This window comes from Heloderma suspectum, chromosome 16, assembly GCF_057233095.1.
Source record: "Heloderma suspectum isolate Gila_16-S chromosome 16, 16-S_ref, whole genome shotgun sequence".
In the NCBI taxonomy this organism is placed as follows: domain Eukaryota; kingdom Metazoa; phylum Chordata; class Lepidosauria; order Squamata; family Helodermatidae; genus Heloderma; species Heloderma suspectum.
This window is the reverse complement of record NC_139473.1, coordinates 4347602-4372995: the sequence shown is the minus strand read 5'-3', so window position 1 is coordinate 4372995 and position 25394 is coordinate 4347602. Positions and strand designations below refer to the sequence as shown.

Here is a 25394-nt window from a genome sequence, read left to right as displayed (position 1 = left end):
GCAGCCCCCCTCCCCGGAGGGCCCCGGGCCGGGCAGCGCGCGCGCAATCGCCCCCGGGCGGCCAGCGAGGCGGCGGGGCGCGGGGAGGCCCGCGCTCGCCTGCCGCCGGGGCGCGCCGTCGACTTCGCGGCGCCGAGCCCCCTGGCCGTTCCCGGCGGGGCGGCAGACTGAACGCGGCCCCGCCCGCTTCCCTCCGCAGGGACAGCCCGCACAGGCACGACACGCGGCTCATCTCCCGCCGGGCCCTGTGCACGGGCCAGAAGGAGGGCGCGCTGCTGACGGCGTGCCGCCGGCTGAGCCTGAGGAAGCCGCTGCCGTGGGCCCACAGATGAGGCCCGGCCCCGAGGGCGGCGCTGGCCCGGAGGCCCGGCGCGAGCGGGGGGGCGCCCGGCGGCGCCGGGAAGACCGGCGGAGCGATGGCGAGCAAGCGCCGCGGCTAGCGGCGTCCGCCCCCGCGCGCACATCTGCCCGAGCGCGCCTCTCCGTCGGGCAATAAAGCGCGCGTGCGGAAACGCTCCGGCTTCTCGGGTCCAAACCGGCGGGCCTCTCCCCGAGCTTGCGACCTGGGGGCCGGCCGCTTGGCTTCGCGACAGCCCCGTCGCCGTGGGCCCGGACCACTGCCGTGGGCCCGAACGCTCTCCGCGGCAGAGGTGGGCAGAAAGCGGCATGTCCGGGTGTTTCGGGCCGCAATTCCCAGCGTTCCTGAGCGTTGGCCATGCTGGCAAAGGGCTCTGGGAGTGGGAAGGCCAGAACAGCTGGCGATCTACCTTCCACCTAGCCCAGTTTTGTTTTGGAACATACTTGTACAAATTAGCTGACAAGGCAGAGAACTAGGTTTGGATTGGGGACGGGCAACTTGCGCGGCCCTCCAGATGTTTTGGCCTACACCTCCCGTCAACTCTAAGCAGCCTAGCTGGTGGTGCAGGGAGATGTGCTCGCCAGATGTTCCAGCCTACATCGCTCACCCCTGATTTAGACCTTTCCTGATGTGCTAAGAATATTGGAAAACTTTTACCAGGTCAGAATTTTGTCCCCCTAGCCCAGTATTGTCAACACTGACCAGCAGAGAAGGGTCCATCTTCCCCATCACTACCTGTTCCTTTAAAAAAAAAACACACAGTGATAGGGTTCGAACCCAGGATCTCCTGCCTGCAAAGCAGGGGCTCTGCCACTGAACCATGGCCCCTTCCCCACTATGATCTGCTAGCTTTCTAAGTGAAGAGGATTAAACAACGTAGCACTTAAACAGTCCCTCCAACATGTAGGCTGAAGTGGTACGGTCTGCCTACGCTCCATGCCTCTGCCACACGATTATTTGGAGGCAGCACCGTTCTCGTACACTTTGCAAAAGTGGCATGGACAGGGGGCGGTGCTATGTGTCATCGTCATAAAAGCAGTAAATCCACAACCAGCGATGCGGTGAATGTCGCTCTGTGTGCGATGTTTCCAGCTCGCTTTCCAGATCCAATGGCAACCCGAGACCAGTCCCTTAAGGTTCAAGAGATGGGTCCTTTCCCTTTGCTCTTTCTAAACTTTCTCCTGACCCCTTTTAAGTACCGGTGGGAACAGCAAAGACATTAAGAGGGTGTCTGGGTAACCTCAGTGTCCTTGATCGGCTCAGGAGCTGCCTGGTTCTATCCCCTGCTTTTGAAAGGCCAGTTTAAGAGGAACCATCTTGCCTTGAAAGGGGGGAAAGATGCACAGGGAAGCAATTGGGTTCAAAGGTTCTTTATTCCACAAAAACCACGATTACCATCTTAGCAGCAGGTCCGGGGCTTCAAGTTGGTTTTTAAGGAGGCCTTGGAGCTGGGTGTACTGAGCGCGACATCAAGGCTGCATTTTAAGCCTGCCAAATGGGTGCCACCCGGAAACATCATGCGGCTTGCCTGGCCGAGGCCGTGCTAGCGTCAGAAGGTGGAATGGTTCCATCCGGAAGCAGAAGAAAAACAGGCCCATATTAAGCTCCACAACTGCCCCCAAACCCACCATACCAGCTTTCCTGCAAATAACCTCACATGTTTCCAGGCACCCGGAATGGTGTGCCAGGAGTTAAAGAAAAGCTGAAAGACGGTTTGGCGACTGTTCAAAAGCCAGCTCAATTGATCCCAGTAAAGGGTGGGGATGGGAAAAGATCCTTCGCGCCCCCTTGAGAGCCACAGTGGTTTGAAAGACAGTTGCCAGTCGCTGCCATGGTTTGCGGGGCTATCTGAATGCATGAAAAAGGCTGGCTGAGTTAAATCGCCCCAAATGGCTCTGTGCCCAACACAAATATCCCGGAGGGAAGGAGAGGGAGAAAGCCCCTCAGATACAGTTTTACCATAAAAATTCATGTGCTCTAACATTACAGTTAAAAGGAGAAACCTCGTATTAACATGATAGCCCACCCAAGACATGTCCCCCCAGCCCCTGAGCAAAACAGCCCACCCCCCACAGCCACTAATCTAAGCCTGCCCCACCAAAGCTATGGGGGTTCCATCTACGCATGGAAGGGGTGTCGATCCAAGGAGGAAGCAGAAGGAATACAGGTAAGCACCGTTCCCCAGCCCAGTGCCTGTGCAGATGGGCTGGACTACACCATCCATCACCCCCAGCCAGCAGGGCCCTGCTGGCTGGGGGATGATGGACATTGTAGTCCAACCCATCTGCACAGGCGCTGGGCTGGGAAAAGCTGCAATTAAGCATGTTCGGTTTTTGAAAGGTGAGTTCAGGCAGCAGCAGCAGTTTTCATCCGTGGGCAACGAAGGTGGAGTTGGCCAGTCCCTCCCGGGGGGGCCTCAGATCAGACGCCCCCGCTGGGTCTACGCAGAAGGTTTCGGGATGTTACGGTTCGCAAACCACTCATGGCTTTTGTCGGCCACCATCGCCTGCGGAGAAGGAAAAGCAGTGAGAGAGGTCGTGGGGCAAAGCTGCCGAGAGAGAGAAACAAAGAAAAAGGCCAAGAACTCCAAGCAAATTGGTGAACGACTGCCAGTCAAGCTGGGCACGGAAGGACTGTGCCCTCTTTCTCCCACGAGCAAATTCACTCGCACAGGTTGTGCTCACGGGCTTCCAAATTGGCAGAGCAGGCAGGAGTGTAGGTGTACCTGTTCTTGGGAGAGCTGTCGGGAATCATACACCCCTTTTAATCCCTCCTCCTGAGAGCCGGAGGCTGCCCCCCGCAACTTTGTGAATCTCTTGTCCCATGTTTCTAGATCTCATGAACGCAGGGCAAAATTTACACCCCCTCAGTGGAAACGAGGATCCTTTTGTGCTTAAAATAAGCTACCTGGTTCTGCTCTAGGAAGTAGGATCCTACAGATGTAGATGTCAAAAGTAAGCCAGCGGAACTGTCATGGCTCCCTCGTCCCTGCAAGGAACCATGGGAATACTAGCTCTTTGAGACAAATGGGAATCTCTAGGACAGCCTTCTCCAAACAGGCGCCCTCCATCTGATTTGGATTACAAGTCTCAGCATTCCTGACCATCAGCCATGCTGGCTGGGGCTGGTGGGAGTTGAAATCCAAAACAACTGACGGGCACCAGGTTGGGGAAGGCAGCTCCAAGAGAATTCTCGGCACACTCATAAAACTACGGATCCCAGAGTTCCTTTGGGGCATCCGCCACCGCTCCCAGTTCCTCCTTGAATTGGTAATCAATGCTGAGAAAGGAGAGGCCGACTCACCTCGTCTAAGAGCTTCCCACCGTTCGGGTCCACCTGAGAAAGCTCCCGAAAGGCCTCGTTGCCCACAAAGCAGATTTCGTGGCCATCCTAAAGCGGGTGAAAGAAGAGGGAGAGGAAAGGAAGTGGCATTTGCAGCACAGGCCGCAGTCACTACGCCCAAGCGGGAATGGAGTTGGTGAGCAACACAGGGTTATTTTCACACCCTGAGTCATTGCCGCACATGATGGCGTGGGAAGGCGAACCTAAAAATGAGAGAAGGTCCCTGCCCTCCAGGAGCTTACGATCTATCCTCAAAGGCTAGTCTGGACAGCAAAGGCCGGGCCAATTTGAGCTGCCTTGTCACAAGGGAGGCCAGGAAAAATTTCGGGGAGAGACAGTTGCGCCTCCAAGCTATGACAGCCATGATGCCACGTGACATATTTGTGTCAAATCTACTGGCAGGATGGCCTGGCCTCGTCCTTGTTTTCGGGAAGGAGTTTCAGCAAAAGCCGTGACCCTTGGCAGTCCCAAAGAACTTGTGTTTCACCTGCAGAAGAGAAAACTTGGCGGGGACGGGAGACACGATAGCCCTCTTCAAATCCCCACGGAGCTGTAGCAGCGCCTTGTTCTCTGCTGTCCCAGAGGGAAGGACTAGATCTATACGGGCTTAAAGTACTGGGGGGGGGGGCAGATTTCGGTTAAACATTAGGAGTAACCTTTGGATGGCAAGAGCAGTTTGACAGTAAAACTGAGGACCCAGAGGGGTGGGCTCTCTGTCGCTGGAGGTCTTCGTGCAGAGGAAGGACAGGCACCTCTTGGGTATTCCCTAGCTCTGGATTTCCTGCCTCAAGCAAGGAGTGGATTGGATGGCATTCTAGGATCCCTCTGATTCAGCGACTCTAGGAAGACCTGCCCCCACAAAAGCACAGGTGTATCGCCTCTCGCACGCCGCTTATACAATTATGAATTTGCGGGCAAACCCAGACGCTCTTTGCTCTCCCATCGCTAGAATTTGCACTCAAAACGTGAGCCTGATAAGCAGTAGGTTCCTGACTTACAAATAAAAAGGTCTGCTTTATAACAAACTTGCGAAACTCACTGCCACAAGATGTAGCAATGGCTGCTAGCTTAGATGGTTTATTATTATTTTCAAACGATGAGGCGCATCTGTGGAGCAGATCAGAGAAAACAAAGGGAAATCCCTGATGTGCTGCTTCTGCTCCTGACTGAGAGGGTGAGGGGCCAACAGGGGAATCCCTCTGTTATCTCCAATCACAATCGGAAATAACAAGGGGATTTTCAGGGACTTGGCTTCTCCCCTCAGTGCATCTGAGGCCCTTTCTCTACGCTGAGAGAGGTACGGAACTCTATCTTTCTTTCAACACAGGGAAAAGCAAAATGAGTGTGGCGAGGATGTTACTGGACAGCCTACTGGGGGGCATTCGCCCCCCACAACCTAAAAACTTCCCACACCTGCTATTGAGGATACGTCTCTCACCGGCAATGATCCACAGTAGCTTGGTAGAACTTCCTTAGCTAGAGGCATTCTACCACTGAACGTCAGATGTTGGGGACTAACAACATGGATAGAATTGTCCTTGGGCCAGATCCAGCCAGGCTCCCCTTATGCGCTTATGTTTGATGCAGGACAGGGATATTTTTGTACGGGCACTCACGGGATCCGCCAGGATGACCACTTGCACCGTCGCCTTCCCTGGCGTGTCCAGGCTCACCAGGGGCGTCAAGATCTTCTGGTTCTCCTTCTTCATCAAGGCCTCAAGGTCGGGCAGCTGGAGAGCCGACGAGAGGAGCAGAACCCAAGCAGGGCAAGGGGAGAGAACGGCAGGGGCCAAACGGGAGCGGAGAGAGGGAGAGAAGTCAGCCAGGTGAAAGAAAGGCCCAGCTATTAGGCCCAGGCATTTTGAGCAACCCCCACTGCTCAAAACTGCAGTCTGACATCTAAGAACCATATCCTGCAAACAGAGCCAAATGCATGTCCCTTAAGCGTTGCCCCCAATCATGTCTCCCCGGCAGGGCTCATTTGCTCAACACATTAAAGAACCTTGGTCAATTAAGCACCTGCCATTTAATTAAAGAACTGTTTCTATGTTCTTTTAATACAGATCTAGTTTTTACTCTTTATTTTATTGTTAGCCACCTTGAGCACCATTTTAGGGAAGAAAAGCAGGATACAAATTAAATTAGCACAGGTGTGGGCTGCTTGTGGCCCTCCAGATGTTTTGGCCTACAACTCCCATCAGCCAGAACAGCCAACAGTGAGGAATGAAGGGGCTTATAGGCCAAAACATCTAGAAGAGGGCACAAGTTGCCCACCCCTGCTTTAAAATGAATTCACCGTGCTCTGCCTTTATTTTTTAAAACAGCAACAGCATAAGGGTGCAATCCTATGCATATTTAGACAAAAAAATCCTACAGTCCTATGCATGTTAAGAATCCTACAGTCCTATGCATGTAAGGACCAAAAAAAATCCTACAGTCCTATGCGTGTTTAGACAGAAAAACATCCTGCAATCCCATGCATATTTAGACAGAAAAATGTACTACAAGTCAAAACACACATGGGATTGTACCCTAAATCTTCTTTGGGAGCTCTTCTTTTAATGGTTTAAATTGCTGTAGCTGAAAGCATGTTATTTAAACTGATGCATCGCAAGCTGCTTTGTGTGGTTCATTATATTTATTATATTGTTATTTATGAGCACATTTATATTATGCCCTTTTGATATTTTTCATACACACACACACACACACACACACATATATAAATACACACACACACACACACGTGTACCTGTAAAGGGGCACAACAGCAAAGCAACCAGGGGGCTCTGGATGCAGTCAGTCATATGGTAAAATATAACAAGATAGAGTAACAGAGTAATTTCAAAATATATTCAGAGCTAAACATTTTGGTTTCTGCCCTCAGCAGTAGCTGTGCTGTTAACATCACAGCTAACACATCACATCACATGTTAACATCACAGCTACTGATGAGGGCAGAAGCCGAAACATTGATCTCTAAGAATATCTTGAAATTACTCTGTGGTTACTCTATCTTTCATATAGATATCAAAAGCAAAGCCACCGTGATGCCGTTCTCCTGCTAGGAAAGGCCCCTAGAAACATCACTTCTGTGATGCCCCCCAGAAGGTCGTCACCTCTTCCTCAGGGCAAGAGAAAGCAATCCGTCCGAAGGCTGTTCCGTGGTCCACAGCTCGCCCGATGCTCTGCAGCTCCAGCTTACACTGAGAGAGAAAAAGGAAAGAGCAGGTTTGCAGAGAAGCTGCTGAAGAAAACACCAATCCATTTTCGGTCCCCTGCTGACCCACATTACACATGAGAAGGGTCAGGACGCAATGGTCAGACTTGTTCAGCTTATTGCGACAAACCCTTTTTGTGCGTTTGGCTGTTTTCTGGGGCAGGCAGGAGGGCAGGTAGTGACTAAAGATATATGGACACCCCCAGCCCTATATATAAAAGATATATAGAGAGAGATAGAGAGACATCTATATCTTTCACTGCTGAAAACCTTGGTGTTCCCCATGCCTGCGAATACCAACAAGTAAGTGCTATAGAATAAAATGGGGCTTCCTTCTGCTGCTAAACCCACTGACTTGGGAATATGCACCATTTGGGGAGAGAAAGAGGATGATACAGGTTTTTAAAAAAGAATAAAATGAGCATATGTTACTGCATCCACAACCAGCGGGCCACCCCAGCTCTAAAATGTTTTAGAAAATAAGAATGCAGAAAGGCTGGTGCAGTAAGCAGCATCTGGCTCCAGTGGGCCCGATTCTGCGGCCGCTGTCATCTGCTGCGGAGCGACCCTCCAAAGCAACTTCGCGCCCGTTCAAGTCCCACCTGGTTCTCTGCATAGCCAAGCAGAGCTTTCTGCTGGCGTTCGTCCTTCTCGTACACTGTCATGCCCAGCAGCTTGGACCAGTAGTCCACGGATTTCTGCAGGCTGGATACGGCCAGGGTCACCTTTAGCACGGGATCTGGAAGAGCACAAAACACTTAGGATGGGCGTTGCCATAGAGTGCGGCTTTCCTAAAAAGCAGCGCAACAACATGCCTCTTTTGAAGCCCACGAGCAGGGAATGCCCAGGGCCTCTCCTTGTTGCTTGTGCCCCACATCTAATACTCAGGTATACTGCCTCTAAACATGGAAGCTTGGCAACATTTATTTATTTAAAATATTTTTATGCTGCTCCTCAGCCAAAAAGGGCTGCTGGACGAGCTTATGTTATCGTCAGTAAAATAAGACAATCCCAGCCTGCTGGGCTGCGATATAAAAAAAAGACACAGCACACAAGGAAAAACAGCCAGGAGGAAAGAGGAAAAAAATCACAATTGAAGTTATAAAAATGATAGCACCATGATTTTCCCATCTTCCCCCACCACAAAAAATATCCAAGCGGCGTCAAGAGTCAGATGGTTGTTGTCCTAACCCCCTCCCCAGGCAAACCCATCACAAGCCAAACGGTGGCATATCGCAAGCAGGCTGGGGGAAAGCAAACGAGACGCCTACGGCCCTACAATTCTGCCTGCCCCTTACCATCCTTCGCCGGCTTTTTGTCTTCCAGGCAGAACTTGTATCCCCCTGGAGCTTCCGTTTCGTAGACACCTGCCGAGATCTCCTTGAATGGCCACTGCAGCTTCCGGGCGTTGCTCACAGCCTGGCTGGACACAACTGTCATCCCCTGGCCCAGCCAGAAAAGAACCCACATCAATTAACACAGAATATGCAGGCGATGGGAATACTCGTTGTACAGAGGAGCCTTTCTCTCTGGCCCGCCCCTGGTCTCCATAGAATTGGCAGATAACAGCCGCAGGGTCTTTTCGGTGGTGCCTCCACAGTGGAGCTGCCACCAAATCCAGGGCCGTGTTTCTGGTGAACTAACTCTTCTGGGGGCTGGCGAGGGAGGCTGGGGTGCAAGCTTTCCCAGGCCGCTTGGCTGCATTTCATATGCTACAGCAGCGGTGGGTGGGTAGAACATAATGTCCATTTTTTTTATTTAATAGTCTAGGCCGGTGCTTTTCACAGATGAGCCTTATGGGGAGAATGCATTGGCTCGTGTACTCCCACATGTCCACCACACGAACACCTGCAGGGATGCCATGCATGCAAACGGTTAGTGACAGCAGGGGGTTGGACTAGTTGACCTCTGAGGTCCCTTCTCACTCGAATTCAGGGGAGTGCCCGAGGGCGCACACTCAACACACGCAGGCTGTTGTCGAGCTTCGCCTGGCTGAACATGTCCCCTAAAGCAGGGGTGGGCAGAAATTAGGTCAACTCCCAGCATTCCTGACTTTTGGCCATGCAGGCAGGGGCTTCTGGAAGTTGAAGTCCAAAGAATCTGGAGAACTACTTTCTGCCCACCTTGCCCTAAAAGACACCCAACGGGCCTGTGCAAGTGCGCATCGCAGAGCAGGATCAGTGGTAACAGGCAGGGAATGTTCCCCACCAGATCTGATCTTCTTCCCAGAACCCCATTTCAGCTTCTGAGGAGTCCTCGGAACATAACTATGACAGAGACGCACAGAGTACTAAAAATGACAAAGGCAGCAGCACCACCACCACCACCACCACGACACACGCTTTTAATGCTGGGAAGAAATCCAAAGTTACAAACCAGAAAATCGCTGCCAAGGCGGTAATCTCCGACGCCGTAATTGTAGGTTAGCTCTGCGACAAAGTGGTCATCCTCTGGACCGTATCCCACCATTGTTTTGCTCCATTTGCCATCATAAGGGCTAGAAACACAGCCAGTGCAATATCTATTTAATATCATAAACACAGAAAAGCATCCACTACAGTTCTTCCTCCCTTAGTCCTCAGCCCACTGCCATACTGAGCTGGACGGACCAATAGTCTTCCTCAATTCATTTGGTTCCCCATGTAACTCACTGATTGATGAGAAACGGCAGGCAATTTTGTCTCTCCTGCAGATCTCCCCTTTCCCCTTCCCTAGCTAAGGCTGCAATTTTGGTCAGTGACACACTACGCAGGGAGAATGTTTGCAAACACCCTGCGACACCACAGAAGGTCAGCCAATGGGAAGCATCAGGACTCACTGGCAAGGTTTAGCTCAACATATATAAACAGTAACAACAAAGAATCTTGTGATACCTTAAAGACTAACCAATATGGAGTACAGTCCATGAAATCTTATGCCAGAATGTATTTGTTAGTCTTTCAGGTGCCACAAGACTCTTTGCTGTTTTTGCTGCATTAGATGAACATGGCTATCCTCTGGAAAATATATATCAGTTCATTTATGTTTAATGTTGTAAGATGCCTTATATACAAGCTGGCTAAGCACTGTACAAAGCTGATAATAATATGTTAAAAATAAATCTGGCAATAAATCTTCAAAAGCCAAATTAAAAAACCCAAATACACATCTGGAGGGAAACAGGTTGGAGAGCAAAATAATAATAGTAAAAATACAAGACAAATCACAGGAGCTAAATACAACCAGCCCATAAAGGAGCTAAAACCACTATCAGCAGTACAGGGACTAAAATAATGAGATCTTACACGCTCCCAAAATCTGCGTAATAGGGTGATATGGGCAAACAAGCCCAATCTCTCCTTAGAGTTTTCCACTCCCCTGGGTATTTTTAACTCCAAACAGGCAGAGACCGAGTTTTCACAGCATGATATGCCAGAAATCTTTGGAATCTTCGCTTATCGTGAACAAGTTGTATGCTACAACACGCAACCCATTTGCTCCTGCTTTGGTCCTTTCTGCTATAGTGACTGCTAAAAAAAAGACCATGGACAGATTGCTTAACACAGCCCTCCCCCACCAGTCTCTCTCCAGATGTGTTGGACTGCAGCTCCCATCATTTGCAGCCACCATGGGCCATGGTGGCTGGGAATAATAGGAGTTACTACCCAAAAGATCTGGAGGGCTTCAGGTTGGCGAAGGGTGGTTAGCACTTTGTCCTTACTGGGATTCCTGGCTCTTCGCTCCCAAACAAGCTGGGAATTGTAAGTCAAGAAACAAACCCCGGCTTACAATTCTGGCTGGTCAAGGGAATGACAAGCCAGAAATCCCACTATGGACAACCAACTGGGTTTATTTAATGGTCACTGTAGCAGCAACGAGCAAAACAGGAGCGTGCAGTAATGCGCTTGTTGCTTGCTCTTGAGCCAGAATTCTGGAGCATTCTGGCTTAGTGCTGCGCGAAGGCAGCCAACGTTGACACGCTCCTTTGCAGACGTCGGCTTTCATGAGAAACAGCCAAGAGAAGAAGACTTACCCGTTACAAGTGGCCTTGCAGCCTTCTTCAAATTCTTCGTGTCTTAGAACCTGTGGGTTCAAGCACAGGTAAGCCAGACAATGTTCAGTCCGGTGCTAGACAAAACATTTGGTCAAGGGTGCAGAACCTCTTTCAGCCAGAGGGCCGAATCTCATGGCCAAGAAGCACTTGGGGGCTGCATTCTAGTGGTGGGGGAGCCAAAGGCAAAAGGGGCAGGGTGAAACAAACCAAAATTACCAGCTTATTTTAGTTTAAAGTCTTGCTGCCCCTAACTGAGCCTTAGGAGAGGCATTCCAACTTTTTAGGATGGGGGGAAAACTGCACAGAAGCCGGGAGACCACCAAAAGGGGGGAAAGGGGGTGAGGCCAGGGGAAGGGGGCATGTTATTCCGGGGTCTCAAATTGCAGCCACTGGAGGGCCATATTTGGCCCCTGGGACTGAGTTTTGTGCACCCCTGTATTCAGCAGTTCCATCTTTGTTTCTTCCTTCAAATGCAGTCCCTTTGTACAACCCCTTGCATTTTCTGCTTCCAATTATGTTTTAACACCTCAGTTTTAAATGCTCTCATTTATTACTATTAATTGTACTTGTATTCTCTATATTTGTAGACTGCCTGGAGGGCCCTTTATGCAGGCCAAAAGGCGGGTCATAACTATTTTAATAAATAAAATAAATATTAAAGATCCCAGGTTCAATCTCCAGAACCTACAGTTAAAATAATACATTAAACTATGGGGTTTGGGGGTGTCGCTCTCTTATTTGGGAGGTTTGTCTTACTAATTACTTTGGATTTCTTCCTAAGTTATGTCTCTGATCCAAATATATATTTATTTCTGTTTGGCTAAGCTGGCAGTAAAACATGATTTTTCTTCTAAAATGATCTAAATATTGCACACGGGTGTCTTATGCATATGAAATATGTATTATTTGGGGGAAATATAACACAATTAATTAAAATAATATAATAATTTTATTATATTAATAATGTATGTATGGAGAAATGAATAATAACTCAACTGAAAACACTTTGGGACCAGCTCGGAAAGCAGCAAGCCCCAGAAAGGGTTCCAATATGCAAAAGCAAAGGCCGCCCTGTGGGAAGATTGGACCTAAGGGTAGCCGTAGCTACGTAGCCGCTCTAGGAACAACGCGTTGCCTCGGCGTTTGGGCCCCTTGGGCACCCATAGCTGCTGACGTCATCAAGCTCCTTAGAACCCCTCCCCCCGCCTCGCTTCCCAAGCCGCTCCCTAACCGCCCGCCGCCTCACTCCACCGACACTTACGCGCATGCCCAGTAGCTCCCGATAGAAACGCGCGGTCTGAGCTCGGTCGCCGACTTTGAACACGAAATGCAGCGCGCGTCGGGTCTTCATTTTCTGATTGAGATCCTCGCAAAAGGATCACAAGCACGCGCCCTCGGCCGTTTGTTTTGATTTTTTTTTTAGAGGGGGTGTTCCCACTTCCGGCGCTCGGCTATGACGTCACGGCGGCGGTTGCTGTCTCGCGGGTCCCCGGGCAAGGTTCACACCATGGAGGCGCCTAGGGCTAGAGCGGCGCCACTCTTGCGACCATCGCGACAGAAAAACACTTCCGGTTACAGAGTATAATGAAACGCGGCCGCCATTATGCGTTCTCTCTAGCCTAGGAACGTGGAGCGGCGTCGCTCTATGCTTTGCGGTCTCTATGGTGAAACCCCTTCGGGCCGGGTGTGGGAAACTTGCGGCTCAAGTTCCCATCAGCCCCAGCCAGGGCCTCCGATGGCGGCAGCTGGAGCCCGATAATTCGTGAGGGGCCGGACGCTTCCCCCACGCCGTAAGAACTGAGGCGCCGCTCCATCCTCCGCGCGACGCCCGCGGCCCACGGCGGCTCGCGCCCGCTGCCGGAAGTGCGGGCGGGCCTCCGCCCCTCCATAGCGGAGGAAGCCGCTTCGTTGCGGGGGCGGGCGGATGCCGTCACCGTTGGCGACGGAACCTCGCGGTGCCCGCCGCCGCCCGCGGCCAAGATGGCGGCGCTGGCCAGGCCCGCGCGCGCGGCCCTGCTGCTGCTGAGGCCGGGCTGCGGCGGCGCGGCGGCCGGCCGGCGCGGCGTGCGCGCGCTGAGGAGGAGCCCCGTCCGCGTGCTGCCGCCGCTCGCGCGGGCGGAGCAGCCGCAGCGCGTCCCCCCCAGCGCCCCTCGGGCCCGGCCCGGGCCCGCGCCCGCCCCCAAGCCCCGCGCCCCGCGCGGCCCCGAGGGGAAGGCCGCCGAGCGGGCGCGCGCCCCGGAGCCGGAGGAGAAGCCGGCGCTGCGCTACGAGCGGGCCGGGCCCGGCGACAAGCGGCTGAGGTAAACGCGCCTGAGGGGGCGCGCCGGGAGCTGCAGTTCTGCGCGGGCGGTGACGGAGCGGGGGAGGCCGCGAGAGCGGGGGAGGGGCCGCGGCCCCCGGCGTCACTCGCGCCGCAGGCGGCGGGGAGGAGGGCTCCGCCGCGCGACGCGCGACGACCTGGGGGTCGAGATCCTGGATTTGGGGTGAGGGGGAGCCCCCGCCCCCTCTGCGAGGAAGGAGAAGGCAAGGGCGCGCGACGCATGTGGCGCGCGCGCAATGCGCTCCGGGAGTTGTAGTTTTGGGTGGCCGGTCCGGTGGAGGAGGGGCTGAAAACTACAACTCCCGGCAGCCTTTGCGCTTGGAGAGTGGGCGGGGGGGGAGCGGCGAGAAAGAGCGCGGGGTGGGGGACTCACGGTGCCCAAAATCCCCAGCGAAGCCGGCTTTCGAGTTCGCCAGAACGGCTTCCTCTGGTGGTCGGCCATCTGGTGTCCTCCAGACGTCTGGGACTACGACTCCCATCATCCCTGCCGGCTGGCCATGCGAGGTGCGGCTGATGGGAGTTGTAGTCCACAACATCGGACATCACCACGTGGCCTACCCCGGAATAGGTAATTGCAAGAGGCGGAGGAAGGAACATGGCAAGGCTCATCTATTTCCTTTATTTGTTCCATTTTTATCCTGCCCTTATGGCCAGGACCTTGTGATGGTTTCCACGTTTCTCCCCGCTATCTATTTTATCCCCTGCAACATCCCTGTGAGGTAGGCTAGGTTGAGAGAGAGAACGCATAATTGGCCCAAGGTTGCACAATGTGCTTAGTGGGGATTTCAAGCTGGATCTCCCTGGCCTTCCTCTGACACTCTAACCGCCACCCCAAAATAGAGATGTTTGCTGCAAGGGAGGCTTGGCAGGAGGTACCATGATGGACTGGGTCATATTCATTAGTACTCCCTACGTTCAAAAAGAATCCCACAAAATCGGCACTACAGAGAACAGGCTAGTATAGAATATGTCTTATGTGCTCAGGTTTTTTATGTGCAGGAATATATTACTTTACACAGAGGAACATAAAACAAATAGCATCCCTCATCTGAAGTCTGAGGGTGTTATAGAGCACAATCCTGTGCATGTCAACTCAGAAGTAAGTCTCATTGAGTTCAGTGAGACTTAGTCCCAAGTAAGGATTGCAGGCACAGTCGGCTCCATCACCAACTTTTCCTGCATGTGAACTGCTTAGGGGTTTTATTGCATTAAGCAGTATAGAAGTATCACAAATAAACAAACAAATACTACATTGTATTCCTTTCGGCGCCAGGTGAAGACCTTTTTATTTTCCCAGGCATTTTAGCTTTCTAAATTTTTATCTTTGTTGTTTTAAATCTGTATTTTAAACTCCTGCACTGCTGCTAGATTTTATTGTGGTTGTATTGTTATATTGTGGTTTTAATGTTCTATATATTTTAAATTGTTTTATTGTGTGTTTGGTTTTAATTTTTGTAAACCGCCCAGAGAGCTTCGGCTATTGGGCGGTATAGAAATTAAATAAATAAATATAAATAAATATAAACAAACCAAGCTCAAGATTCCACCCTAACAGCTGCAAGGCACATCTGGAGCTTGGGTAGGGGCCAGTTCTTCAAGTGTGGCATTTGGGTATTTGCCCCCTGCACAGACGTTTCATCTGCATTAAGATGTGAAATTACACAAAATCCTTGCAACTTTTCCATGATTGTTCTGGAGAATGAACTTTTCCTATCCCTGCAACGTGTGGTAAGACTGAAGTACAACCGTGGAAAAAGGGCAGCTAACGTTTCAATAGGGGAACAAGAAATGTGTGGCTGTACTCCAGCTCCATTCATAAGAACAAGCCACCACAGAAGAGCTTCAGAGCTTTCTCATGTGGTGGTGAGATTTTTCTTTCACCTTTTCTTAACAACCAGAGATTCCACTCCAGCTCCTTAAAGTGACTGTATAATTGTTACTACAAAACCATCAATGAACACAGTGCTTTGCAGTTTCATTTAAAAAAAAACCTCAGATCTCTAATTCAAAGAATTTACAGTTTAAATTTTTACAATAATGAAGGAAAGAATAGAGAAAAGAGAGAGGACTTTAAGGGCACAAAGGACTTTAATGGCAAAATCCTATGCATGTTTACACAGAAAGAAGTCCTGCAACTCCCAGCATTCCCCAGCCAGCCACTTCTTTCTGTTTAAACATGCATAGGATTGCACCTGAAATTTATGTATATTTTTCACGGTAACATTGGTTTTTGTCAATTGTATACATCATTAAGAACGATTGGTGGTTTGTTCTCATTACCTGCCTCTGTATAAGACAGCTCCCTTGGTTCCTGTTTAAATCAGCCCTTTATTCGGAACCATGAGGACTGGAATCTTGCTTTATTTGTGTGTGTGTGGGGGGATTGATTGAAAGGGCCATAGCTCAGCAGCAGAGCACCTAGGAGTTTTGGGACTTTTTTCCATCTAAACATGCATGGAATGGTGCTCTAAGTCAGTGGTTGAGACCCTGCTTTGAATGCGGAAGGGCCCAGGTTTAATCTCTGACAAAAGAAAAACGTATCTGACAGCAGGAAAAAAATGCTGCCTGCGAGCCAGTGCCAGGCAGAGAAAGACAGTCTTGGGCTTGATTAGGACTGGGGACTCTGTGACCCTCCCGACGTTGCTGAACTGCACCTCCAAGCATATCTGACAATTGGCCATGCTGTCTGGGGCTGATGAGAACTGGAGCTGTAAGTACCTCTGGAGGGCCTCTGGTTCCCCCATTCCTGGGCTAGGAGGGCAGATAGTAGTCTGACTCTGTTGAGGGAAGCTTCCTACGCTAGAGCGGGGCAATTGCTCAGTGGCTGAGCCCCTGCTTTGCATGCAGAAGGGCCAAAGTTCAAACTCTGGTGTCTCTGGTTCAAAAAGATCAGGTAGGGGGTGATGGGGAAAGACCCTGCTGGGATCCTGTCAGTCAGAGGCAGCAGTACTGGACCAGTGGGACCCTGTGTTCCTATGGGTGCAAGCAGCCACACGCTTTTAGCTTTGTTTTGGCTGGCACAAGGGCTAGGGGTTGAGGCAGAGTATCTGAGGTGCCTCTGGCTAGTTAGAATAGCCTCTAGCTGACCAGGCAGGGCTACTTGGGTAGTGATATGGCAAGGGGACATAAGTGGCCCCAGGGGGTGCACAAGGAGGGTGGTGGTTAGCCCCCCTCCCAATGCTAGATCTCTGTGTTTTCCTGAAGGAGAAGATTTGTGGGGTTTTGTGCACACAAATGATCCTTGAACCATAAAATGGAGCTGCTCCACTGAAGTTGGTGCTTCTCTTCGTTTTGGACGCCAAACGACTCACGCCGGCTAGCTAGCATGCATGCCTGTGGGCGGGTGGGCGAGGCCTTCACAAGACCCCTTTCTCGGCAGCAAAGTGGTGACGGTTGCCAAGTCGAGGGGCTTTCGCGAGAGGCACGGGAAAATCCTCCTGGAAGGCAGGCGCCTCATCACCGACGCGTTGGCGGCCGGCGCTGTTCCCCAGACGCTCTTCTTCAGCACCATTGACCATGTGAAGGAGCTGCCGGAGGCCAAGCTGAAAGGCGCCAGCCTCATCAAGGTGAAATTCGATGACCTGAAGGCCTGGTCTGACGTCGTTGCTCCTCAGGGGGTGATTGGTAAGTCGTCATCTGGGAAACAGTACAAACTGTGAGGAGGGCGCTGCAAGGGTGAGGAGGATCGGATGGGAATGCCTCCTGAGAGCAGTCTCTTGGGCCCTTCCTCAGTCACTCTTTGTTGAGAGCACTTACTTTTAAGTAGGGCGAGAGCGCGTGCGGTGTATAGGGGCACAACAGCAAAGCTACAAGGTGGCTCTGGGTCCCCTCTGGATGCCGTCAGTCTTAAGGTAAAATATATACAAAAAATAGAAAGACTCACAGCAGAGCATTTAAAAAAAAATACTTTGAGCTTAAACATTTTGGCTTCTGCCTTCGAGGGTGGAAGCCAAAATGTTTAGCTCAAAGTCTATTTTTTTCAAAGACTCTGTTGTTAGTCTTTCTATCTTTCACGTGCGTGCGTGTAAACGTGGTCATCTTCCAGTAGTAAAGCTAGAGGTAATGTTCTTGGACTGGAAGCACTGCAAATGGATTGTACTGAAAATCCCTGGCAAACCTCTCAGCTCAGTCTATGAAGCTAAATTATCTTTCGTAAGTTGCCTTGAAAGGAAGCATATAAGATCTACCAAGCAAGCCATGAAATATAGACCACACAAGACTGAAGTTTGCTCACTCCACAGTAAAGTTCTCTCTCCTTTTCCAAGCCTCCCCTTATCTCCCCGCACATCTCATTCACTCTGCTCTGCCCCCACTGCTTCTTGAACCCTGTCTCTTCTCCTCTGCCCGCCTCGTTCCCATCATCCAACCCACCTCCCCTTTGGGTGGTGTGTTTCTCAAAACATTTGAGTGTGATCATTTGGCTGTAAAACATAGTTGTTGGGGCACCTTTTCTGTGGGACACATTTTCTTCTGTGCTTGAGGTGCTTCTGGTTGAGCCCCCCTCACCCCCGCCCACTGACTCCTAGCTTTTTTTAGTCAAATCTGCCTGATCTGTTTATGTATGAGGCACTAAGGGAAATCCATCTTCCTCTGTATCCTCAGGAATCTTTTCCAGACCAGATCATTCTAAAATGACCTATCCAGAAGTCAAGCGGGAGCACGCGTTGCCTCTGACCCTGATCTGTGACAACATCCGCGACCCGGGGAACTTGGGCACCATCCTGAGGTCAGCGGCTGGAGCCGGTTGCAGCAGAGTCTTGCTGGTCAAAGGTGAGGAGCGTTGCCTGGTGGCGAAATGGGCGGGGGGGGCTGCATTGTGGCTCTTTTTACTTCTTGGGGAGGAAGAGTGAAAGATTGGGTCTGCTCTGGAGCAAGTGAGGTGCTGGTGATTTGACCACAGTTGCCACACGGCTCTCCCTCTTCCAGAGAAGAAACAGGATTTGCTGGCCTCTGAGCTGCCTCAAGGCTTCCATTATTTATAAGACAAGAGAATTGCCTGATATAGTACAAAATCAGCACATAAAAATAACAAACGCCAGCACTAAAACAGTATCTGGCCATGCCAGTACTGAAAACCTACAACAAAACCTCATCAGGGCAAGGCCAAAGTAAACGAGTACACTTCCGGAGTGTTCCTAAAAGCCTGAGGGCCCTCCAATGGCCACCCATTCCAGAGATGTGGGGCCGCTACAGAAAAGGCCCTCTTGGGTGTTTATCGTCCAAACTGCCCTCAAACGTGAGCAAGTGAGAAGAGCCTCACTTGCTGATGTGAGAGAATAGACGAATCATGGAGGTGGAAGGGATCTTGGAGAGCATCTAGTCCAACCCCCAGCTAAGTGCAGGCTCTGCACTGCAGGGTACAGCTACTGCATCCCTGACATGATCCTCCAGCCTCTACTTAAACTTGACTGCTCTGGGGTCTTTCCTTCCTGATGGCCAAGGCAGCAAGCCCCTCAGAGCTGGAGAAGAGATGAGGACAATTTCTGGGAGGACAACAGCAGTTTGGTTTGCTGCTGATTCGTAGAGCTTTGCTGGCCTGCTCTGGGGTTGCCTTCTCCCTAGAAGCTGCTTGTCTCCTTTCCCTCTCCAGGCTGCGTCGATGCCTGGGAACCCAAAGTGCTCCGGGCAGGGATGGGCGCTCACTTCCGCTTCCCCATCATCTCTAACCTAGAGTGGGATGTCGTGCCGAACTACCTCCTTCCTGGGAGCCCGGTTTATGTGGCCGACGGCTCCCAGGCAGGCACTGAAACTGAGCCTGAGCCACTGGCCAATGCCAGCAGCTACGGCTGGGTCTCCAGGCCCTACAACCTGAAAGCCCAGCGAGCCCAGCCGGACTGGGGCTCCGATGCAGACAGCGCAGAGGAGGGAGAAACGTTCCCATTGGAAGTCCACCATTACTCCGAGCGATGGATGGATGTTCCCGTGGCAGTGGTGATCGGCGGGGAGACCCACGGGGTGAGCAGCGACGCAGAACAGCTGGCTCACACCACTGGCGGGAAGAGGCTTCTCATCCCAGTGGTCCCGGGCGTGGACAGCCTGAACTCCGCCATGGCTGCGAGCATCCTGCTCTTCGAGGCCAGGAGACAGCTGCGACTCGTGGAGGAACCGGAGGTCAAAACGACCCACGCTTCCGGGCGGCACCTGAACTGTTGAGCGACTGGGGGCTGTGGTGTGCCAGGGGTGCCCAAGGAGAAAAAACCCTCCACTGAGACGAGCTTCGCCTCCGTTTCAGGCTCCCCATCTCGGGGCCTGCTGCCCATCTGGTTTGGTGGGAATGCTCTCACCCAGTTCCATGGCAGTCTTCTTGTTGTGGGAAAGAGGGAACAGAAGGTAGTGGGGGGAAAGGGGCGAGTGTAGCTTCCAGTCGGTTGTTTATGAAAGGCTTTTTGCCAGGTCTGCTTCTTCAGCAGAACGGCAGGTGTGATCTTGAGGAAGTTCTCCACAAACATCCAAAGCCAATCTAAACGTGCAGAATGTACTGGCTGCTTTCCTTAGTTACCGCTTCTGATGGCAGGATGCTGAATTCCTTTTCCCTACCTCTGTTAAATTTTTTTTTTAAAAAATCAACATTTCTTGCATGTTGACAACTAGCATATCAGGGAAAAGTGATTAGTTTTTCCTCCCTCCTTGATGTGCTAGTTTATTCCATGCAGGGGGATTTTTTTTTAAAGGGAGCATTCCAAAATAGGACAGCCTTCCATGCACACATGCTGTCCAAGGTGGTACAGTCCAGACTTCCACCGCCACATTCTTAGAGCTGCTCTCAGCCCAAACTCTCACATTTTGGTTTTGAAATCCAAAGCTGGCAAAGGTTGCTTCAGCCCCTCAGCCGTGCCCACATCACTGGCACAAAAAGATACAGCCAAATGCCTCTGGGTGGCATGTGCCAGCGTGTACTTAAAAGAGCCTGCTTCCCCTCCCAGGTTTTTCTGGCCGAAAAGTTGCATTGCTGCGTGTTTGACTCAGCAGCTGGCACAAGGCTCCTGGTGACATCACCGGGTCCCTCTGATCTTGTGCCAAAGGCACGAAGCAGATAGTCACCTCTGACAGGCGACCTCCCGCAGCCCCAGGCTTGCTTGTTGCTGAGGCTCTGAAATCTAGGCCTGTTCTGTGTTGTGTTTAGGCAAGTTTGTGTCACTTTTCCGGTCTCTCGTCTCTTTCCTTCTGCAGCATGACCCATCCTTTCCACCCCAGGGTGGGCGGAGTTCAGAAAAGCTTTCCACTGTACGCTTTGAAAAACATCCCATTTCCAAACATTTCTTCCCACCCCACCCCCAGATAAGCTCACAGACCAGTTTGTCCTCTCACACAGATCGCTTTTTAGTGTATTAAGTAAGCAAGTTCAAGAGCTTCCCACAAAACCTTTAAATCTGTTTCCACCAAGACGCAGATGTCCTGTTTACACCAAGACCAGATGTGTACAGAATAAATTCTGGATTTGCATCTCTCTGCATGTCTATTTATAACGGGGAACTGGCCAGTGAGGTTTCTCCATATTATTATGGGTTGTCCACAACTTTTGCTTTCCAATAGAACATACCCCCCGCCCCCAGCTTTTAACATTTTGTAAAGCCTGTTGAATTGATGTCTTTCTCCTTCCCACCTACCTCAAAAGAATCCTGCCTGTTCTCAGATGCCGGAAGCATCTTTTAAAATTTTCTTTGGAATGTCTGGCCCAACGGAAGGCTTCTGTGCAACCCCAAAGTTTGCACACATTGACTAGTCCTGAAAGTAGTTTTTAAAATTATTACTTAGTGGGGGGGGGGGGGGGTGTCTGTCTCTTCTGATGGCTGTACATCTTTTAACCAGAAGGTGGCAACATATTTATATGTGTAGCTTATGTGCAAAGGGGAACAGGGCGGATGCAGTTGCGAATCAAATGTTCTTGCATTGCCAAACCGTACAATCCTTTTATTCTAGGAGAGATCGGTGACTGCTTCCCCTTTCTCTGACAGCATCTAGAGGCAGGAGGGTGTGTGTGTGCAGGTGGTGCCTGTAGCAATGGGATTTGCTGGTGGGGCACTTGGGTATGGGGCCTGGACCACCATGCGATACCCCTCCTCGCAGTAACCCTCTTCCGAAAGAAGTGTCTGCCTAGATCTCAAGCATGAGGTACTTGGACACTCTGGAAGAATAAGACTTTACCACATGGGAAAACTTTGTAAACTGTCACCCAACTGTACAAAAACAGGGGGGAGGGATCCATACCTAGGGCCTCTCCCCACCACCACCGGGAATCTTTAATATTGTCTCTTTGCACCCCAGCTAGGATAAGAAACACCCCTGTCTCAATTGCATTTCATGGAGGTTCCATTGAAATCTTTTCACCCAACCTGGTGCCTTCCACACTTATCATCCCCAGCGAGCACAGAGCTGAGGTTGTAGTCTGAACACCTGGAAGCCACCAGGGTATTGAACTAGAACTGCAGAGGCTCAAGTTCAAACAAAGGGTGAGCATCTGATTCCCTGTCCAGTTCAACTCTCCTGTGGTTTGAGCCAGAATTTTGTTTCCACGCTAATCTGCTTAAACAAAACAAAGTTTCAAAATACCTATTTAAAGGCATATTTTGATACCTTAAATCTGCCACAAAATGTGACATTCAGCAAAGCATGAAATCCGGTGGGTAGGTACGTTTCCACCTGCATGTTAGTCTGAGGAGTGTATTGGGACATCTTGTGTGGGGATTTGCAGAGGGTGAATCCTTCACGTGCCCCTAAATCAGATGCCCACTTGGCTATGAAGCTCAATGCAGTACCCCTTGGGGTGATGGCTCTCTCAAGCCTCCCAAGGTGGTTGTGAGGGCAAGAGGTGGGGGAGAAATTATATATCCCCACCACCATCTCCTTGGAGAATGGATGGGACAAAATTGTAATGAAGCGAAGGAGAGCTTCGGGTAGAACTCTTAAGGAAGTTCTGCCAGGAGCAGCAGTTGGGCACAAAAGCCGCAGAGAGGGGCAGCAGAAGCGGTGAACTGGGTCCACAATAGTTTTGCCCATTCATCTCCAAAAGCTAGCATCAGTCACTGGTGGCACGCTGAGAGCCTAAAACCAAACTTCTGTTGAGTTTTCCTACCTGTTCAGGTGGAAGCAAGCCTGGCTTGCCCCCTGTTGCTGGAGCCCCAGGTGGACTCCGTGGCCCAGAGTACTTGAGGCCAGCTTCGGCTGATCCGCCAGCTTTGGCTTTTCCTGGACAGGGCTAACCTAGCCACAGTCGTGCACGTGCTGGTAACTTCCTGATTAGACTGCAGCAATGCACTTTTACGTGGGGCTGCCCTTGAAGACGACTCAGACGCTGCCGCTAGTGAAAAATATAGCAGCTAGACTGTTGACTGGAACATCACGTAAAGGTAACATAACGGCAGTCTTAAAGGAATTGCACTGGCTGCCGATACGGTTCCAGGCAGACATGCTTCCCTTTTGCAGTGACGGGGAAAGTCCGATCTTTATGACCATATCGGAGTACAGGCAGCAGGGAAATTGGTATGTTTGGCGGGTCATAGATCGTGTACCCCTGTCTGAGCAGAAATTGAGCGTGCTAATTGTTTTTTAATAAATTCTCATATGGACTACAAACTTCCCTTTTTCTAACAAAGTGAAGCAGAAGTCCTCTCACTTCTGTGGAATTGATCAGATTGTGAATTCAGGCCACCTCCACCATTTGCACAGCTGCCAAGGGTTCCTAAACTACTTTTGCTATAAGTTTGTCCTATCTGATTTCTTTTCTCACTCTCCCCGCTCGCCGTCCAACCCCCAGTGTCATATTACCCTTCTGGCAAGTTAGGTTACTAGAATGGTTTTTATTACAAAGTTCCAATCACCATGTACAGTTTTTACAACGTCCAGAAGAAAAGAAGCAGGAGGTGTGTTAATTCCCCCACCCTACACTCCCAAATGGCTAAAGGCAGCACTGCTGAGTCACGCCTTTGGATAGCTGCTCACCCAACTATCAGCTGTGGGTATGGGGAGGGGGGAGGGGGGGTTTACAGGAACAGAGGGGTTTAAAAAGGGGGGGTGTAAAGAAAGAAGGGGGGAAGTAAAATAGTCCTAGGTTTAGATCACTTGGGAGGTTGTGTCTCTGCAGGAGGTTGGGTACAAATCTCTCAGCACAGGTAGTGGAAGGCATAATCCAGCATTTGCGACAGGAAAGTCACCTAAAAGGTTTACTGCAAGTCATGACAGCTGGTTGCATCCCTCCCACCATACGGCGAAGTGCAGACTAATTTAGAAAGGGTAATTGCTAGTCCAAGTAACCTGGGTTTCAGAGTGGCTGCAAGCTGGGGTGCTAACCACATGGTTGCAGCTCCCATGGGGTAAAAATCTAAGCAGCAATGGGGAACAGTCTTCTGCTCAGTTTGAAATTGGGGTTAGCAGTTCCCCCCACCCCAAATCAGCATAGGTTTGTGTTCGTTTCAAAGCTCGCTTCCAAAATTCGGACCCCGTTGCACTTCTAATGACTTTGCAGGGAACACCATTAGATGTGAGCATCTTCCCCCCACCCGAAGGGCCCCTATAACCTGCCCTGTTTACCCCTTCTTTTTTACCTGGCCTAGTGTGAGCGCCAGCGAGCTCTTGTCGGAGACCTAAGAGACCGCCACTCCTCCCTCCCTTATGGTTTGAATACTGTAAAGGCAGCGCTGCAGGCTCCAGTGAGCCTGGGAAATGTGGTCTTCCCAGAGCTCCCAAGTCCTTAGTATGGACGTCCGGCACCTTGGGACTGACATATCCCAGGGCTCCTTGCACCTGCAGTGTTCAAATTGCAAAACAGGAAGCAGCAACCCAGGTGCCTGGATTGCAATCCAAGCTGTAGAAAGACTGGGCAGGAAATGGCACTTGATTTGTAATGCAGATGAGCATCATCACCCCAGCGAGTTTGTAGCCTGAGCCAGGTGAGCACAGACTCCAGCAACTGCACTATTTTTTAAGCTACTATGCATCTCACACCTATCTGAATCTGCCCAGCTAAGGGGGTCAATTCCACAGACCCACCTTGTGCTCTGGGTTCAACCCAGCTGCGATGGAAAGCAGTCCAGAGAAAGCTAGGAACCTCTCTTTTCCCTCTTTCTACTGCATCCCCACGTCACTTACATGACAACTATAGAAACTTAACCATATCATTTATATGGACTGGTAGGGTCTGGAATGCTCCCCAGCTGCATTTAGAAGCAGCGGAAAACCCATGCCCAATTCCTGGAAGTGGAGTCGCCCAGGATGAGCCCTTACCTAGGAAATCCAAAGCAGTTTCAAACTACTCCTGTCTTTCGGCAAGATTTTCTTCTAAACAGCCTGCAAAGTTGAACAGTTTCGCTGGGCTGATTTTCTACTCTGGGTGGAATGAGGACAAAAGGAAGAGGTCACCCGTCCTCTTGGGAAAATGTGAGAAAGGGGCAGGATTAAAGAATATTGCTTTGTTGGAACAGGTTATCTGGGCAGGGAGTGGCCCTCAAACCTGAAGCACACAGCTTCGTGTTTAAAATTGGGAAGCGGCCCACATGAGAACAGGGGCACCTGCCTGCCTAGGGCGGTATCTGAACAGAACGCAGCCATGTTTCTGGATGGGCCACTGCAGAATCTTATCGCTTCCCACCTTCCCTCTCACCCCTGCCCACTGCGTACAAGCCAGGTCTTCCCCCACCAAAACAGCACCTTTTGAAAGAGTTTGCTTAGGAGGCGTCGGGGACGGGAGAAACCGCTGCATTTTAAACAAGGCAAGAATGCGGTCAAGAATGTCAAGGGTCGGGTTGTGCACAGAGGGGGGGAGGGGGGAATCCTGCAATTTTTTAAATAATGCCTGAGCGGGGTTGGGTGGGGCACTAGGAGAAGCAGCCCCCATCTCCACCCCGTCCTGCCTCCGCTCTGCTCTAGATGGGTTCGGGTTTCAGCTTGTCCACTAGAAAGTCATTCACAAAAGCTTCCACAATGTTGGGCGTGATTTCCTCTACATCCATGACATACTTGGCACGAGCAGACATGTCCAGGATGGTGAGGAGGGGCGCAGCTTCAGGAAGGTTGGTATAATCCCGAAGGGAGTCGGTCATGTCGTCCTAAAAAAAATCAGCCGAGAGAGAGAAAAACTCTGTTAGATTTTGGAAATGTATTTATTACATTTCTTTTTAGCCCAATG

At 51.0% G+C, this 25394-nt stretch overlaps 3 protein-coding genes across 7 annotated transcripts in view; 1 reads left to right on the top strand and 2 right to left on the bottom strand.

The window, feature by feature from the left end:
* Positions 1 to 1713: 1713 nt before the first annotated feature.
* GLOD4 (glyoxalase domain containing 4) lies at positions 1714 to 12381 on the bottom strand. 2 transcript variants are annotated; one of them, XR_014786119.1, is made up of 10 exons: positions 12215 to 12381; positions 10933 to 10982; positions 9297 to 9417; positions 8219 to 8363; positions 7523 to 7659; positions 6820 to 6906; positions 5317 to 5430; positions 3662 to 3748; positions 2660 to 2864; positions 1714 to 2564 (listed from the first exon to the last, which is right to left on the bottom strand). XR_014786119.1 is itself a non-coding variant. In XM_084822605.1 (9 exons), exons 1-9 carry the CDS (start codon positions 12302 to 12304, stop codon positions 2799 to 2801), a joined length of 897 nt encoding a protein of 298 aa, XP_084678731.1. In that variant the 5' UTR covers positions 12305 to 12381; the 3' UTR covers positions 1714 to 2798. The 2 variants fall into 2 exon arrangements, 1 of the variants encoding a protein (XP_084678731.1); XM_084822605.1 differs by having other exon boundaries at positions 1714 to 2864.
* A 533-nt stretch (positions 12382 to 12914) lies between these two features.
* MRM3 (mitochondrial rRNA methyltransferase 3) lies at positions 12915 to 20493 on the top strand. Of its 3 annotated transcripts, none has more exons than XM_084822600.1 (4): positions 12915 to 13118; positions 16653 to 16897; positions 17876 to 18043; positions 18864 to 20493. In XM_084822600.1, exons 1-4 carry the CDS (start codon positions 12934 to 12936, stop codon positions 19424 to 19426), a joined length of 1161 nt encoding a protein of 386 aa, XP_084678726.1. In that variant the 5' UTR covers positions 12915 to 12933; the 3' UTR covers positions 19427 to 20493. The 3 variants fall into 3 exon arrangements, with proteins under 3 accessions (XP_084678726.1, XP_084678725.1, XP_084678724.1); XM_084822599.1 differs by having other exon boundaries at positions 12915 to 13253; positions 18945 to 20493; XM_084822598.1 differs by having other exon boundaries at positions 12915 to 13253.
* Positions 20494 to 23823: 3330 nt separating this feature from the next.
* NXN (nucleoredoxin) overlaps positions 23824 to 25394 on the bottom strand; it is a 70927-nt gene continuing 69356 nt past the window's right edge. For both annotated transcript variants that reach the window (XM_084822604.1, XM_084822601.1), the window contains one exon: positions 23824 to 25314. In XM_084822604.1, coding sequence (XP_084678730.1) covers positions 25132 to 25314 — 183 coding nt within the window. In that variant the 3' untranslated portion in view covers positions 23824 to 25131. The remainder of the gene's footprint in view (positions 25315 to 25394) is intronic.